Raw genomic sequence first — 19186 nt, 5'->3', positions numbered from 1 at the left:
ACCCAGACATTCAGCTACAAAGGAGTTCCAGTAGTACAGTGCCCTCAGCTTCTGCTGTCTTAGAAGGAGATTTCCGTAGCATCAGCTTGATGGCACAAAAGGGCTTGGTTGTCCCCCCTTCACCCATCAATCTGCATTTACAGCAGGTGTTATGATGCGCTCTTCAGGTTATGAGATAAGGAGCAATCATGCTAATCCCTAAGCACACCACAGCTCTCCTCCTCATTCATGACCTTCTGGTGGATTCTGACTCTGGGGAGGCCTGTAGGCTATGTCTGCTTTAGGGATTGTCCTTGCTTTGAGTGCACGAGGGATGCAGGATAAGAAGGATCCACATGAGTAGAATTAAAGTCAATCACGTAAGAGAAGTTTCGTCTAGACGGATCCACAAAGCTTTCTGTTTATGGCCCATTTTCCCCTTCCACAGTGATCTCAAACATTCCCTTACAAGGAGCATAAGAGCTTTATTAGAAGAAACTCACAAAAACATCTCATACGGACAGCTGCAGAGATCAAGGGCATTTCTAATCCAATACCCTGCCACAGCAGGGAACGTTTTTGATGAAAACACCTAGACAACTGGGAAGTAAACCACATCCTATGCTGTAAAAATGACAATAATGCTTGGATAAATAAGCAGTAGCACTATGGCTGAGAATCACAAAATAATCCTTCTGTTGTATTCAGTACTGGTAGACCGTCATCAGGAGGAATGGGAAGAAGGAAGAGAAACACCTGGAGAGCCCAGCAGAGAGTACCAGAACAATCAGAGATCTAGAAGACAAGTTTTCAGAGAAAAGACTGAAAGAACCAAGGGTTAATATCAAAATGAAAATATGAAGTTCCAACCTCAGCCACTCCGTAATTCTGGGAAAAAGGGTAGGAGTTTCCAAGCATATACGAGATGGCTATAAAGGGGCAGGATACTCATTTGTTCTCCAAGTCTGCTGTGGAGAGGACAAGAAATGAACTTAAATTGTGCTAGGGAGACTTAAATTGAGATTAGGAAAGCTTTTTAATGGTGGGAATAGTGAGGTAATTGAATGGAAGAGTAACAGGGCTGTAGAGTCTCATCACTGAGATGAGATCATATTTAAGATCAGGCTGGATAAACCTAGAATGATTTAAATGTAATTGAGACTAAGTTACAGCAAGGAAATGGACAGGATGCTTTTTGAGGTCTCTTAGAGCCAATGATCTATGATACTTTAATCATAAACTTTAATTTTCATCTCTGGGATCACTACCTACATTAATTTATCAAGCTTCACCTTGAAATAATTTAGGTTCCTTGTCCTCCCTGCCCTATTTGAAAGGTCATGCCAGATTCAGACATCATTCCTCTGATGTCAGGAACCTTGTTCTAATTTACATTCTAAATTCATTCAGAAGCAATTCATATCCATTTGATCTTAAAGCAGGTTCAATTTCAATAATTCTTCTTCCTCCTTTGTACTAATTCCTGAATGTCTTTTACAAATAGTAATATATCCTCTTTCAAAGTCTTCATTTAACTATGGTGTCTATCTCAGACACCAGAAGTAGTCAAGCTATGGTAGCACAGAGTTCCTTGCAAGCCAATTTATTTTGTTCCAACTCCAGTGTCATAAAAGCTACACAGCCTGTGGAAAATGCCCTCATTCATTCCAAGTTAGCTCACATATCTCTGCTTTTCCTCGGTTTGTGATGAAAGCATATCTAGGAACCCCTGACGCAGAAACAAAAAAAGAATGTTACATCATTTTGTATTTTAAATAGGTTTGTGTGATAAATGCATATCTAGGAACCCCTGACACAGAAACAAAAAAAGAATGTTACATCATTTTGTATTTTAAATAGGTTTGTGTGATAAATGCATATCTAGGAACCCCTGACACAGAAACAAAAAAAGAATGTTACATGATTTTGTATTTTAAATAGGTTTGCGAAGCCAAATTTGCTATTCCCATTCCTCCTGTGATACAAAGAGGATGTAAAGTTCTCCTAACAAGAAACCTTGGGGATTCTTTTTGTGGGATATTTCCCGACCACAAAGTTCCTGTGAAGAATGCAATACAAAAGAGGCAGTGTATCCCCATTAATGGGGATTGCACCATTACCACAAAGGTCAATTACTGATAGATGAGATAAACCAGCCTGATACAGCTGATCTCTTCCATGCCAGGATTAGAACATGTTTTAGACTTGTCCCCGCCTTGGGAAGTGGAAGTGCAAAAGGGATTGTAAGCCATCTTTGTTTTTCTGACACAATAACAGATCAAATTTACCTAATTTTGTCTCTAGGATAAGTGTGCATGCTCCAATAAATTCAATGGAATTGCTCTCTTTAAGCTTGCAGTACATTTGGATCTATACAGGGGAAAAAAACCCCACACTAAACTCTTCTCCCCTCTCATTCACCTCACTCCATTAAAAAGCTTAAAGCCAATGAATTTATATCTTACGCATTTTTTATAATATATTATATCTCTACTCTAGATATGATCTAAAATAACTCGGTCACACAAGACTTTATGTACATGGCCAGAACTAAATTGTGGAAGATAAAATTTTATCCTCTCTGTATTCAAAGTGAAATATTTAATGTCATATTTCACTACGTATTTCTACTGTGAAGATAAGAAAGTAATCATTCATAAGCACACCAATACCTTGTGGGACAGGCTGTCCAGATCTAGCCTTATAGGATTTAGTCAGATCTTATTTCCAAACATACTTGCAAGGTTTCTACTGAGGCCTAAGGAACACACTGCATGCAGCAGAAAGCAGGATTTGCCTTTGTAGGGAATGACTCTTCTCGTACTTTTGTTTGTATAAACATTATCTGAAACAAACTATGTGCCAATTACAAAAAATACAGCCTGAGAAGAGAATCAGGTTCCAAGGCTTGTACTGAACAACCTGGAAAGGACTCCTCCATTGGCTTGTGAGGATTAATACTTAAATGCTCCAATTATAGAATCTTGTCTCATGCAACCATGGTTGCCAATGGTTACTTCCTACATATGTCTCCGTTAGGTTGCCAACATTCCCATTTGTTTCAAATTAGAACAAATACTCGGAAACACAAGAACAACAGGCTGCTAAACTAAGCCAGATCGTAATGAGCCATGAATGTCTTGGCATTAGGAATGAGAATTTCTAACATTAATGCTTAGCAAAGGGAATGATGCCACCGCTGGCACCTTTAAGGTAAAGCATCTTAACAAAATTGACTTAAACCGCTACAGATGAACTTCAAGTTAATGCCTGAGAAGTTTCAGGAATCGTTGGTAAAAATATCTTTTGCCTTCTTTCAGAGCTTACTGATTAGCAGCTGCGTAGAAATCTAGACTGCGAAAATAATGAAAGATAAATCCACTTTTCAAAATGCAGCATTTCAGATCCAATGGAAATGCTTTCCAATGCTTCAGAAACAAGCATATAGTCATGAAAATTACATTATTGCAAAGCACAGTTTATTGCAAGGTGGCCTTGTGATCCACACAGCAGCATACGCACACATACAAAATGCTGGAATCCCCTCAGAACTGCAACAGGCAGAGGAAGCAGTGCATTCATCCCGTGTGGTACCGTCCAAGTACAAGAGTCTTGACGGGCTCTGTATCTGTGTTCATTCCAGTTAAGATAACTATCCAGAATTTCTAAACCCGCATCAGTTCATTTATCTTAATTTTAAAGAGGGACAGACACATTCTAAAGTACCACAGGCTGGGAGACATCATTTTAGAAATATTGAGAAAAACTGAACCAATGCATCACCACAGTCAGTTACATAAATATCTAAAATAACGTGTTCCCACAACAAAGTCAAATCAAAGGGACAACAGCTGCATGGTGCTACCATAACAAAATTGTCAGAAAACTTCATTTTAGCTAAAAAACCTGGTTCCTAGACTATAAACACAAAATTAATAACCCTGGTGGATGAGTTGCCAACCTCAAAGGTTGAGGCCGAGACTGTAATGGAGCTACTGAGAGGCCCCAGGAGGACCTGTATAAGTCGTCTTAACACAAAACTGCAAAGCATAGTGGGATCTCTTGAAGAAGTCTTGGATGTCAAAAGGGAAAAAAATCATTTGACTTAAATTTTATGAACGAGCAATGCTGCAGGTTTTATTGGAGCCCGAAGATTGACAAGAATTACCAAGGGTTGTCTATTTTTTTTAAACTGCCATATTTTTTTCAGATTTCTTTCTTTTCCTAGCAATATCATTTCACCTGCTTGGAAATTGAAATTGCAGGCATTTGAACAAATATATTAAAGTGATCTACTGTTACTAAAGTTTATGTAAATGTGTTTACATTCTCGGCTGAAGCTTGACTTTGTAAATTTGTAAAGCATTACTCATACTGGATAGCCTCATTACCTAGCCTGCCAATATATTTGAGAAGCTTTTTCCTCCTTTCATCTCACCAGATCGAAGCAACTCAGTATTACAGGAAGCTGAGCAATTCAGTCTTTTGCAGTGAAAGCTGTAGTTAATGCTGTGTTTGGGAATGGTCTGCAACCCTTCAAGCTGGCAGCCGGACTGCAGAAAGAAGGAACACTAAAGAAATTATTTTATTAGGGAAGCTGCATATCCTCCTTATCAGATCTTCACCTTGGGAAAGTGAAAGCACTGGGTATAGCTGTTCTGAAGAGTTTTGAAAAAGGCAGTACTGGAGAAGCTAGATAAACTAAAAAAATAATTAAAAAACAAAGGCTCTAGAAGCCCACCAACATCCACACATATATAGTAGCGCCTAGCATCCAGCCCCTGAACTGAAAGACAGAGCCATGGAGAGTCTTGCTGCGGGCCCATGGCTGATGACTGGAGTTTCTGCATGAATGCTACCATCCTATTCCTCCTGCTCTTCACACAATTACTTTAAATTGTTGGTAGGTAGGTAGGTAGGTAGATAAAGGAAAGGAAAGGAAAGGAAAGGAAAGGAAAGGAAAGGAAAGGAAAGGAAAGGAAAGGAAAGGAAAGGAAAGGAAAGGAAAGGAAAGGAAAGGAAAGGAAAGGAAAGGAAAGGAAAGGAAAGGAAAGGAAAGGAAAGGAAAGGAAAGGAAAGGAGAAAGCTTCTACTTCATTATTGATTTTATCTATATTCTACATTTTCTTGTCTCTGTATTAAAACTGAAATGCATATTTCCACTTTTTCCTCTTCTTGCATGCTTAAAATCATCTTTTCTATTATTAGGTTTTTCACATCAAAGAAAAGACATTTCATTTAAACTTACAAACCATGGTGTCTATTGAACCAATAAAGAGGAAATTCTTATTTCTTAAACTTGGCAATGTCTGTGACATCTGACTCCATTTATATCATAGTTCACAAGAAGAGATACATTAAACTTCTGAACAACAGCAGGGATTATGTACCTGACTCCCTGAAATTAAATTTCCCAAACTACCAGCATTAACGGAGGGAACAAGAGATTTTCAGTTCAGCCTCTTAATATGTTCCCTGGGAAGACAAATGCAGTTCATTTCTTTTGTTTTTTGTTTTTTTCTTGCAGAGAGAAAATTATATATGGGAAAATACAGCAGCAATTTGATAATCTCTAATTTACTCTTGGGAAATAAAATACTTATGTTTCTGAGACAAACTTCAAAGAAACTAGAGCTACATTCAAGTTGCCTTTCTAATAAATCATTTTTTTATCCTTTAAATAGGATTCTCCATATTTTTATATGAAGGAGCTTTTTGAAAATTATCTTGTAAATATCTAGAGCATTTAAGCATGAAAACTTGCACTTATATCTCTCAGCATTTATAAAAATTGTTGAAGATAGAGGTAGAAGTCATAACTTAATAGCTTCAGCTTGCTACTGTTTTAAATGAAGTACCTTTTACACTTTTCCCATTTCATTTGAATTGAAACAATTATGCAGTTGTTTATTTCAGATTTTTCTGACTTACAGGTTACCTGTTACAGAAATACAGTATACACTGAGCAAGCAAACACCAAACCAGCTGGTGGTAATAAACTACCTGATGGTGTCACCTTTCACATTTGGGGACTGAAAATTCCCTTGTTTTGAGGCTTTTTTTCCTGTAAGAGTCAGCTGCAGGCTGGCTGGGCTAACCTGCCCTAGGAGTTGTGCCTGCAAAAACCAACGGGAAGGGTAGGCAGAGTGGAACTACACTGCAAACACAAGTCCCTGGTTCAACGGTTTCACCCGTTATAAATTATGGAGTTCTCTTAGTGAAGTTCTTCCGATAACAACCAAACATCTGAATTCGCTCCCTCCTGGTAAATTAAATAGCAATAAGGTTGAGTACACAATCTCTGCTTTTGAAAAAGAGCTTCTGCTACCTTTAGGTAAACTATATTAAGAAATGCCAGTGATTACAGGGCACCTAATAAATGCATGTAAAAGCTAAGAAGAAATAAATATCTGCGAGACAACTGGAACACCATCTTTGGTGAAAGAGCGATGCTGCCCCTTCCCCGTCATCCCAGCTGTGAGCTAAATTGCCCGGGATTTCACAATCTCAGTCAATTTTGTTCACAGCCGGCAACACCAGCAAATTGCTTTCCAATAGAGACAGAACTTTACTCCCTCGCTGACTGCCTGAATGTTAAAGAGTAAAGAGGCAGGAAAAATGGCTGAAGACCTCCAGAAGAAATACAGACAAGGGACAGGGAGGAAGAGTAGAACAGAAAGAGAAATTAGAAGCAACAATAGGTTTTGCTCCCTAACAGTGATACCCCACATAAAATTTGTATTTACTAGACTATCAACATTTGTCTGTTATATCCCACAGAGAAAAACAGAACAAATAAGTATGTTTAGTCCTCAAGGCTTTTTCATGGAGGGTTCCCAGTCTTCCTCTGGTTTTTGCTCCCAGAATGACACAGAACTGTAAGTTTTTCTTAAGAAGTAAGGAAATCATTTGGTGCAGTGACACACCTATGAAAAGGTCCATTTTAAAGAGCAACAGTGGTTTTAGGCAAATACTCCCCATTACCAGCCAGCTGATGAAAGCTGTTCATCTTGCCATCAACAGCCAGTCTATTCTTGCTGCCATTTTATTAACGAAATACTCATTCCTGAACAACCACCCCTCTAAATAAATAATTGTCAATCAAACACCTATTCCAAATGCCACATATGAATGGCAGAATGGTAAAGAAAAATTCAGGAGAAAGCCCAGATAAAACTCACAAGACTATCCAGACAGCACGCAAAGGTCCCTTTTAGCTTGTTGAGTCCTGTTGCCCGCTCCTTGTTTAGAAATTACTTGCTTAAATTACGAGGTCTTTTTTGCTGAACCTTCATTTCAGGTTTTCTTCTAAAGCATCTTGCAAGCCACAAGCTCCTGGTATGTGAATGAAAGCCAGAAGCAGCAGCCAGTCTTTGCAGCTTTCTCTCCCTCTGCTGTCTCACAACACTCAGTCCAACTCAGCTATGCACATCCTACCAGGTTTTTAAAATTATTTTCAAGAATTTTTTAAATTTGCCAGATTCACTGAGCTGACTAGAAGCACATCGAGCCATGCTCAATGTACTTCATGTGTATAATTTATACATATAAATTATTTGGTTTCCAGAGGAATGACAAATCTAATAAGTGCTGCCCTGCAGAGTTTTGTGCCAATGTGGTGTTACAAGTACCAGGACTCTTGCTGTGGTCCCATTCCTCTTCCTGCTGCCACGCACATGCTGACGGTCCTGCAGCGGCACCGCACAGACCCCATAGAGCCCAGCCCAGCCCCACAACAGATGAAATTGTATTAACTTCTGAGATGGAAGTCTATTAAGAGCTTTGTTGCTGCAAAAGCTCTCTTTTTTCCTAGGGGCCATTACTGCTCAGGACTTTTAGTAATACTATCAGGAAGCTATTGCATATCCATACCACTGCCCTACCCATCAAAGTTTAGGGAAGCCAACTGGTTCTTCCTCAGCTGAGCCACAGGGCCCTTTGAAGGACCAGTTACATCCGAGTATGATTCAGACTGTGATTAGGGGAAAAAAACCCCCACTTTTCCAAATGTGTAACATCCAAAAGATTTCCTTTTTCTTTGCAGGGATAAGGAACAGAAAGAACTTCACAACCCTGCTTTCCTTCATGAGGAGTATAACAAAGGGAGACAAGATGTAGTGAAGGTGCCATGGAAGACATTTCTTTCTAGTACAGGTGAGTGCTAGGCATTACTCTGGGGGATTCAGTAATTTCTGAACTGTGAAAATATTCTGCGTTTCATTAGAAATAGTTTAGTTTTCATCAAAAGTGAAATCCACATATCAATGTGATTTGCCCTTATTGGCTATCAAGAATTATTCTAATCGCTCTATAACCTAAGGCAACGTAAAATTCCACATTAGATCACTTAAACTGTTATGCTGTTTAGACTATATATATAAACTGTTAAAAAATATTGATTTATCAATAATGCTGACAACATATTTTGTGGCTTTACAGAAAGAGGAGAAAACACTCAGAAAAGCTGGTGAATATTAATACCTGCCATTTGAAAAATCGCTGACATAAAAATATTAATAGTTCACAAGTTTGCTAGTTTTCAGTCCCATTTGCTGCCAAAATCATCCCCTCCCCCAATTTTATCATATTTACAGAGATAATATACCATTCATCAGCCATTCCTTCAACAGTGTCATCCCAACATAGACAGTATTTTGTGTCTCTCAGCCGCTACAGTATGCAACAAACCCAGCAGCATGCTGGCTAGTAGCCATTCATCAGATTTAACAGACCAGTCACTGTAGGTAGAAGTAATACTGGGAGTTCAAACACTGATGATAGCCACGCAAAAATCTTTAACCTAAAAGCTCTGTGATTTTTTTCTTCTGGCAAAATTTACATCACCCATTCTAATGCCAGATTTTGCTTGTTATTATGGCACTTACAAGAAATGCAGTTAGAAATGAGTAGCTGACGTCCAGGAGTTCCCATTTCAAGCCCCTTTCGAGGTGGTCGGTCACGGCGAGGGAACTGGAGCTGTGCTGACAACAGCTATTTGCTAATACTCAGAAAACCAAAATGACTGAAAAGTGAGCTCCCGCGATCCAGCTCATCCACAGCATTACACGGATACCACGGTTTGTGACTGCACTGCTGGCACATCCTGACTGTATTTCTGTTCACACTTCATGGGACTGGGATTTGTAGCTAACTCTCCGATAGCCTGGCTTAGGTTATCCCAGCCAGGTGCCATCCTGCCCATGCAAAATCACAAAACTTAGAAAAGCAGAATCAGTTTTCAAGTTTTTAAGCCATTTTTAGGGAGGGCACAGTGTGGGAAGTTCATGAAAGGAGAAACTTTTTGTTTGGATGGGCAACAAACGTGGAAGAAAAATGCATTTGTTACCCAATACAGAGATACATCCAAATGAAATAAATGTAAACAAATAAGGGCTTTAAAAACTGATAAAATTCTGACCTCATAATTTGTTTGTCTTCTCACTCTTGCTCTTACTTCCTCACAGTCCCTCTTAATTTTCATGAACTTAAATAAAAAATTGCTTACAAGTCACTTCTTATGCGGATTTGAAACCCATTTTCTTCACAGCAGAGACTAGCAAAAGCATTTCACAGGTCCAGTTGAGGGTGATATAGAAAAATAAATGAAGATACACAAGGGGCAAAACAAAGAATTAATCTTTAAATCATTCCATAAAAGATGATTCCCATTGGTAAGTAAACAATGGTTCTAACTTAGACTAGTTTAAGACTATAGCTTAGTATAATAAAACAATATTCAAACGAGGGGTCAAATGTCCTAGTTTATGGGATAAACACATCACAAAATGTGGCTTAGAATATTTTCATTATTTAATGTATAAAATGGTCAGATAACTTTACAGTTAGAGCCCCAAGTACTGAAATCAAAGGCCAAACTCCTATTGATATTAAGTATTTTTCATTAGGATTATTTTACTAGAATACAATCGAAGACTTTTGTTCCAGAGCTCATTATTTCGTATTCTTTTCTCTAATACCACAAGTTTTCATCCTTTAGGCACAGGGGACAGCTAGCTCTCAGCTTTTAATGTTAATTACGGTAATCTCTGTAGACATCATCACCTCTTCTCTTAATTCATAACACAGGCATAAAGTATCAGTTCGGCTTTCTACCACAGTAGCATAGTTCACTGCACTCTAGGGGGTTTTTGTGACAGATTCCTCTTTAAAGCCTTTTTTATAATTCAGTAATAAAAAAATTACTTCAGAATTACGCTCAAAACAGAAAGGTATTTTATTTTGCAAATGAATTAAACCCAATAATTCAGAAGAGAACTTAAAGAGTAAAAATAAATAAAAGCTCTCTCTCTTGCATTTTTTTCCAGTTGCATAATTCAAAGGCAATTCTGACTTCCTACTGAACCGAGATGGACATTATTCATTAATACAGGCTAGGGACGGGATACAAGATCAAGAGGAAGACACCTAGCCCTGGTTATCTACAAACGGGTGTCTTCAGCCACAGCAATGCTCAATGCATTGCCTAAGGACAGCTTCCCACTGACATCTGAGACATCCTGTAGCATCTGGAACATCTGGATGGGGCTCACAGATATGGCCAAGGAGCTGTAAGAAACCACGCTCCCGTAGTGCAGCAGCTGGAGGCCAGGCAGGAAACTCTAGAGCATCTCCAATGACACTAGACATCAACATTCAAGCAACCAGACAGGATGTTTAATGTCTCATTACAAATCAATAGAGATCTCAGCAGCAGCGTCAGCGGAGTTTAGAGACCAATTCAATTCTTCAGTTCACTCTAAAGTAGACATCTAGTCACCAGTGAGTTGAATTGCTCTTTATAGACATACGAATCTAGTGGTCTTAATCTCAAGCTGAGTCCTACCACAGATGTCTTTAAGTATATCTTTACATTCATCAATCCCAGCAGTGTTCTAACATTCAAATAGCAATTACTGTGCCTCGTATGACCCAAACAAGTTAACAGAAGTTACATTATTTCCCTTCTGCAGTGATCCTCACGCAAAAATGTGTTCAACCAGCTTCTTGTCTTCCACCCCAATTAAAGATGCATATCAATCAAGTAAACGCTTATTTTCTTCACAGGACAATTACTACAGACAAAAGGAAACTCAGTGCTCAGCAGCAGAATACTGCTTTAGTGCCTCCAGAAAGTAAACAAAAGGCATCTGGATTTTGCCCTGGATCATTACTCATCCACTCACCTATCTACATTAATATTTTAGTACAAATCAGGAGCACACATTTTATGTGACTCTCCTGATCATTCCCACTTAACACTTACCTTAGGTTATATCCTACATGACTACAGCAGTGTTGAAGGAAACTGCCTTGCCAACAAGCTACAAAGCACTTGTAAAGACTACAGCATAAATTAAGTTTAATTTGCAACCATCAAGAAACAAATGAACAAAAATAGTATTTCCAAGCGCAAGGGTTTCTTTTCTTTTGATTTATTCTGTCTTACAGAAAACATTAGGGACATAAACAGTGATGATAGCAACATGTTCGTCAACTTCACAATTTCTTGGATTATATCCAGTTACAGGAACATCCCACTTGCTCCACAAACATGGAATATTAATATTTAATGGCCTTAATATTTAAGTGCAAAAAAGCTACTATAAAAACTGTACCCAAAAAATTGTTGTCAGGACCCACGGCTACTCTCATGTAGTGACTCCCCCAATACATTCTTTTACATTTTAAACTGACTGGGCATTTTCCTGTAAAATGTTTAGCAGCCGTAACAATACTTCAGTCACAGATTAGCTGTCGTTGTCTGAGGAATTCACTTACAGAATCCAGTTTAGCTGCCTTTTACATGCAAAGCTTTGCAAAAGCATGCAAAGTATGTAAAAGATATTTTTCTTCATCAGATTTAGGAGATATGACCCACGAAAAGCACACACAATCAATAAAATTACAGTTATGAAGACAGTAAATCTGAAATGTGCATTAGTAAAAATTAGACACCATAGATGGCATCAAAGTAGGTGTCCTAAAATGAAGAGGTGGTGGTCATACATCATAGTCGAATGAGTAGGCAAAAACTATGGGAACTCACTACTTGGCAGGGGTGGATTTGGGAACCTAAAATTAGTCTGAAAATAGAAAACTGTAACTAGATGGCTTTTCCTCTTGGTGATACTCATTCCCGTAGCACCTAATACTGCCATCAAGCATCATTGTCTCCAACATATTACTTAAGGATTTTGTAATTTCAGGTGTCACTCCCTGTCTTGCTCTTATGCAATGACTTTCTTCTGAGAATTGCAGAGGGGTTTATGTAAATAAGGCATATAACAGCTGTGAATTAGGAAGTTCCACCTTTCACAGACGGAACTGAAACAGAGCTAACACGCCCCAGATTTACAAATTTTCTGAAGTAATCTTCTCCCAGAAAAATTACAATAACTCTAATTTGCTTTGGAAAATTACTGGGTCCCAAGTGTCCTAACTCTTCTGCAATTTGAAGGCATCTTATTGCAGTAATATCTAACACGAAAGAGAAAGGGACTGTTATTTTTTCCTGAATCAGATTTCAGTGATATGTGTCATTACACGTCCAAAACAAGCGAACGCTAACACCACAGAGGTATCAGTCATGACTCTGTAACTGCGGGCAAGCTCCAGTTCACACTCAAAAAAAAAAATTAATTCAAATCCTGCTATGCTTAAAAAACACATCACATACTCTCCAACCTGAATGACCAACACAATGTGAGTTCTCTAAATATGAGTTTAAACATAAATTCACTGATTTATGAGAAAACACATCTATACTGAATAAGAAAAATGTGATTCCTCAGAGCATTGCCATCAGCCTCAGCATTATTCAGACAGATTTTTGGCAGCAGCAGGAAGCAGGCTCTTCTCACCCTCCTGCAGCCCCTTTAAAGTTGAGGCACATGTTTTATGAAGAAGCAAGGTGGTAACGAAGCTCAGAGCAACTGTTTCTAATTGTTGTGATTAAACAGAGGACAAGTAAAATCAGTCCCAGGGCTCACACGGGAGGCCATTTTGACAGAGATAAACGTAGAGAAGGGGCTCATGTCAGAAGTTTTAATTGATAAATCACTTTCCAGTCGCTGCCGTTCTGTAAAGAACCTACGGCTGGTGACAGGACTTGGAATTTGTGCTCATAAAGCTCCCCGCAGTAGTGCTGCCTCCGTTACAGTGTGCAAAAAAGTAACCTTAGCTGGATAACTATGATCCGACCATACACTGAGCTTTTAACCGTACAGGCAGAGGGACTGGCTCTTTGCTTCTGTTTTTTTGTTGTTGGTTTTGTTTTTTTTTTTCTTTTTGGTGATATTAATCTTCCTAGTACTCTTCTGAATCAATAAATCCATTACAAAATAAAGGCATTTTCATCAGCTCACTTCAGCTGCTCTGCCAAAAAACAAAATCTTAATTAGCCAGTATTTTGGGGCTGCTTTGTTATAACCAGCAGAACAGTGGATCCGCTCCCAACTGTTAATAATTAAAAAGTCATTTAAGGCTGCGTATCTTCAAAGTATTAAAAATAATTATGCGACAGGACTGTTATGGGGTACGCTCACTTAATATAGCTCAGAGAAATGAGATAAGAATTACTGAAGATGTGCATATAAGGTTGCCTTGCAATGAAGGTATGTGTGTGTGAGAGGGCAACAGAGGAGATCGTCATCTGGAAAAGACTACACAACTCAGAAAATTTTCTTCACATATTCTTTAGGGGAATCTGCAGCTTTTTACCTAATCTTGGAAACACATAGTCACGCAGATAAGGCAGCATTAAATGGATCACTGCTGCCTCTGGAAAGGAAGATAAGTTAGCCTTTGGTACTTAGATATTCAGTTTCTGACAGCTGTTCTTCTTTCTCACAAACTTCCTCTGCCAAGCAAAGATTATTTGGGATTGACAAGTCTGTGCTTTGGAATAAACAAGATCTTTTCTCTGATAGGACGTTGGATACAGATGCTTAAGATACAGATAACAGTATAGTCTGTCAGGCATATTATACAGCTTGAGGGGGTCTCAGGAAAAAGGTACCAAGCCACACGAATGTCTACATATGCCTAACAGCGTTTATGAATCCGTGCTACTCCAAAAGATAGCAAGAGAAGGAAATCTTCACCTCATACACTGCAACTCTGACAAGAAAAAGACAATTCTGCTTCCTCCCCTGTGGGAGGGTGGAGACAGAAGAGAAGAAAGAGGAGGAAAGACGGTGAGGTTGGTGTCGCTGAAACGGTAGTCTGGAGAAATTCACACAAAGCAATGCTAAGACCTAATGAAAGTACAAGGTGGTTTAATTTCTTCAAAAAATACGTATCCCTTTGGGATCACTAACTGCTCCATAACCAACACCAGCTGTACATGGCATATCAGGGCTGCCAGCGTTCATGCAACCATTACCAATCAACACGCTTGCTGCCACACCCATGACTGGAGATGTGGAAAAAAGTTACAAATGGTCCCAAATTCCTCAGTGCCACTGTGTTAACTGCCAGTGCTAAGGCTGCTGCTCTAAATACAGCCTGTGCTTTATCCACAGCCCTAAAGGGTGGATACCCTTCTTCTCTTTAAGCTTCATTGTCTCCTAATTCAGGCCAGGATGCTTCACTGGTGAGGCACTGGACTCAAGTGAACACCACAGAAGTATGAACATTTTAAGACTTGTCTAAGTTTTAGTATTTTTTTTAAATGCATTCACAGAAGCAGAAGTCATCTATAACAGCTGTCACTAATTGCAGTTGCTGCTGCACATGAGCGATAATGTGACACCCTAAAGTTCTGGTGCTGGAATATATTCTTTTTGTTTCCCAGGACATGTTTTTCAGCAAAATAATCCCAAACCAAACACATTACATATTACATGCATATTTACATGTGTATGTGGACAAGCATTTGAAAATGACAGTTCCTCATAAATGTATCCATAAATTACCACTGTCATTTTCAGATATGATGCAGCTTAACACACCTGTACAGGCTGCAGGTATCCTTGAACTCAAAATCTCTCCTTTTCATTGCCAAAAGCAACATTTAATTGCAAAGAGGCATTGAATCTTTGTTAAACTTTACTGTTACATACATACTACCATTCACCACTTCAAATTCAAAGTTTGCTGACATTATGTCAGTACAGATTTTCCGTTTGAATACTTGACACCAGCCAAGCCCTCCACTTTTCTTTTACCTGGAGTAATGGATAGCTTGATGTCCTGCAATATTAAAATAGAAGTCAGTTGTATGTTTCATCTCATCAGTGTGTCCAGAGACTTCAATCCAGTGTGCTATTGGGAGGCAGTAAACTCCATCTACTATGTTGCTCTGGTTGTAAACACAACTTCGATCATGATGGGGCCCATTACCTAGAACAGAAGAAAGGACAATTGCAGGCTGTGCATCTGGAAAATCTTCCGAAAGATTTGCAGGAGCTGTGAACTGAGTATTTAAGGCCAGGAGTGGTGTTTGCTGCCTGTTCAAACCGCATTTCTCATAACACATTATTAGCACCTGAAATAGTTGTAACAGAAGCACTGCCACAAAGCAAATGTTCAGCATTAAAATAATTTTTTGCAAATTATTGCAAAAAAACCATTAAAGCTGTATAACATTCCCAAATCATCAACCGTGGCACTTAAAGTTTCAAGAATAATTAAGTTCCTCATTTGGCGTCTGATAATATGTGACCTCTGCATCCAACGTTTCTGCTGTGTGACCTCCCTCTGGGGGGTCCGGCTTGCTGCAGCCCAAGGTGTAGCTCTGACACAGCACAGCAGCGTCACCTTGCCTCAGGCTTACTTCTAACAAAATTGCTGAGCTACAAGAAAGACCTTGGAGAAAGCACAGATTACAGCCATGCAAGAGCAGAAAGGTAAAACCTAAAACCGCAAACAAAGGTAGGACTGATGACACTGCATTTGTTACCACCTTAAGGATTCAAGAGGAAAAAACAGCAACACGGAAAGGCATCAAATCCCGAAGAAGAAAAGCAAGCAGGTTGCAGACAGCAACCTGGCAGCAAGGAAGACGTGTTTCAGGGAGAAGTGATGGGGGGTCCTCCTCCGCCTCACTCACAGCCGCCTGGCCAGCAAAGACTCTTCAGGTGTCCTGCGTGGGACAGGACGCACACTGGTGCCTAGCCTAGGAGCTCATTAAATCCTGTCTTTTACGTTTGCTAACCAATAAACAATCACTTCGTACTCTTCAGCTGTACATGTCCTGCTTACAGAGTCTGTTCATACACAGTAAAAGTTGCCCAAAGTGACCCAGAGAGAGAGGGTCACATCTGCAATGGTGAGTGATCACAATTACCTAAAACAGCCCTGTCTAAAGTGAGAATTTTTTCTTATGGTTTCCACTATCTAATATCCATTACCCCTTCTTATTCTCTTACAGCAGTAGTGTGAGCTTTAGTACAGAAAACCAATTTTTAATACCATGCCAGAGTAAGCAACTTGAATTGAACCGGGTCGTGTCGTCAATCAAAAGGTTATCTAGCCTCCAAAAATTCTGTACATGTATATTCTCCGCCCCCCCCCCCAATTTTTACATACTTATTGTAATACTAATTGCCATGTAGGAATTATTGTGCAGATTAGAAGTGACCTAGTCTGTGGCTTGCTTTTAATGTAAGCCTGTTACACTTATACAATATTAATGATGTTAGAACATTTCTGAGTAAAATTATGCCCGAAGGAATATCTTAAAATTTCACACTGCACGTAAATGCATGACCAGCTTCCAAGCACCACATTTAGGTAAATTTGCTAGAGCAAGAGAATTTTGGGAGATGTATTAATGCAATGATTAGAGAATAAGACTAACATTTAATACTAAAGCTCAAACAATCTCCTTATTTCCAGATGACATGCAGCACATTTTATCATAATAGTGAAATATTATTATTTACCCAAAAGAAAAAGAAAAACCTAGGCAGAAAACTATTTTTCTTTCTATATTGCTGAACCATTATGCATCATACGCAATGGCAGGACATAGCTTTTGATAAGTAAGGGGAACAAGATCAGTATATAGCTCCTGAAGCTACAAATCTTACCACTACATTTTTATCTCACATTTCTAATTGTTTACACACTCATACCACTTTTTAACAATATTTGAAGACTGCAGTACACATCAACGAATACAACAGCGTAACAAAACCTATGGATGTTTATGACGCTTAACTGACTTCACGTATTCAGCAAAATCTTTACAACCACAAATAACACATCTCGCCTTCCCCATTTTACTCTCTGAGAACTGTCTGCAGCGATGCACATCCCCATGGCCCTGCCCTGCTATCACAAGGCTGTGTCCGATCCTGACCCCCACCCACCCGGGGCAGATGTCCCCTCCCAGCCTCAGCCCCGTCCCCAGGAGGTGCCCGATACCTGGGGCTGGGACTGGGACTGCCCCGGGGCACCCAGCTGCCTGCAGCCAGCCCCACGGGGTGTCCCTGCAGCCCTCCGTCCCGGGGGAGCCCCCACTGCACCCTAGCAGTTTTGAACCATGTTCTCAGGACCTCTGGCTCTTTTGCTGCTCCCAGCCCTATTTCTCCTTGCACGCAGGTGCGCTTGTACCCACTCTGGCTCCCGCAAGGACTGCCCCTTCCATTGCTCACAGCTGTTCCTCCTCTCCCACCAGGGTTTCTGCATTAATTTTTGTAATCACAATCTATGATCTCTCCCTCCTGCTTAATTTCTTCTTTCCTCAAGGTGCTAGTCAGTCCACAAAGACAACAAAGCCTCAGTCTTCGTCTTCATGATCTCAGTTGTACCACTACATGCTTCCTACTTTCCCACTTCCAACTGCTGCTGCTTGAGGTGCAGGTACTTCTGTCATTTGCCAGTTTTACTGTCCATCCTCCTTCTCCTCCAGCTTTAATTCTTGCTCTTTTTTCCTTCCTTCTCTATCATCTGCCTTCTTAAATGGCAGTAACCTCCTTACCTTGTAACCTTTTCACCTTCACTGTTATTCATTCCCTTACCTAGCCTACAACCACACATGAAAGCAGGGCCAAGAGTAAATTGCCACGAGGCATTTGCTTCATTTGTTCCCTCAAACAGTTTTTATCAAATCTCAGTCTGAAAAGCTTCCTTCTTTAATTGTTATTTATTGTTGTTGATTTTTCTGCACCACTCAACCTCACCTTCCCGCTGTGGTCTACAGTCAAACAGGAATCTCAAAAGGTATGTTTCTGTCTTGGCTGTAACACTCAGGTAAACAATAACAGCTTGCATTTGTGACATTTTTCATGAGAATTGCATAGCTCTTTACTACTCCATACGTTATATACTGATCTATGAATTAACAACCCTCTTATTGAAATATGGTATCTGTGCAACACAGTGTATATGAATATATATTCAACATATATATATTCATTTGTGCATGTATATATTCACGTATTTGTTGAATAAGTATTCAACAAATAGAGTGATATAATTTTAGCCAGGAAGGGCAGAGTGCTACGATCTCCAAGAAATACAAATTTAGAGAACAGTATGATCACACTGAACTGTGTTCAGGCAGCTGAATTCCCTATTCCCCCTGCAAGAGTTATGAAAGAAGGCAATTACCACAAATGATCAGGATCTCACTACCCAAGTAATATCCAAATGATACACAAGTGTTTTTCACTACAGTTTGCTTCACAAGACGCATTTAACAAGTAAGTTTCAGAAGAAGAGAAAATTTTTCTATCAGGTCACATCATGCTTCTGCTAGCACAGTTTGTCACAGGAAAACCATAATATTTTGATTGCCATAAAACAACAATGCAAGGAAACAGTTTCAGAAGTAGAGCCAGGTGACAAGTTTGGAGGAGTAATGTAGAACTCATTGATAATTTAGAGCTGCTAGATTGAATTCTCTCAACTTTTATCTTCCAGAGTCATTTAATACAAAAATAAAAGTCAGCCAATGAAACCAGCTTTCATTCAAGGTAACTGATCATAAACCATGTTTTAAATAGAAAACAATTAGCATCACTTACATGCTCTGTTACATATTTGCAGAATGTATACAGCTAGGAAAATGGACACAGCTTGGGTGATGAGCAGAAATCATTTGCTGGATAACCCTCAGTCCTTCCTTTTCCACCCGTATTTTTTTTAAACTTTTCTCATGACTTTCTTCTGTCTGAGGCAAGGTGCATCAACCTCATGGCGCGAGGTACGTCCAGGCAAAACATGCCTTAGTTTCATCTTAGCCCCTTAGCTCTGCTTA

General features: G+C 39.4%; 1 protein-coding gene across 5 annotated transcripts in view; it reads right to left on the bottom strand.

Annotated features, from left to right (window-relative positions):
• Positions 1-19186, bottom strand: part of EPM2A (EPM2A glucan phosphatase, laforin) — a 42256-nt gene that overhangs the window by 12751 nt on the left and 10319 nt on the right. For all 5 annotated transcript variants that reach the window (XM_052784803.1, XM_052784808.1, XM_052784805.1 and 2 more), the window contains one exon: positions 15147-15321. In XM_052784803.1, coding sequence (XP_052640763.1) covers positions 15147-15321 — 175 coding nt within the window. The remainder of the gene's footprint in view (positions 1-15146; positions 15322-19186) is intronic.

The sequence above is a fragment of the Harpia harpyja genome, chromosome 4 (genome assembly GCF_026419915.1).
Source record: "Harpia harpyja isolate bHarHar1 chromosome 4, bHarHar1 primary haplotype, whole genome shotgun sequence".
NCBI lineage: Eukaryota > Metazoa > Chordata > Aves > Accipitriformes > Accipitridae > Harpia > Harpia harpyja.
The sequence above is the reverse complement of the archived record's forward strand: the minus strand, read 5'-3'. Positions and strand labels throughout refer to the sequence as shown.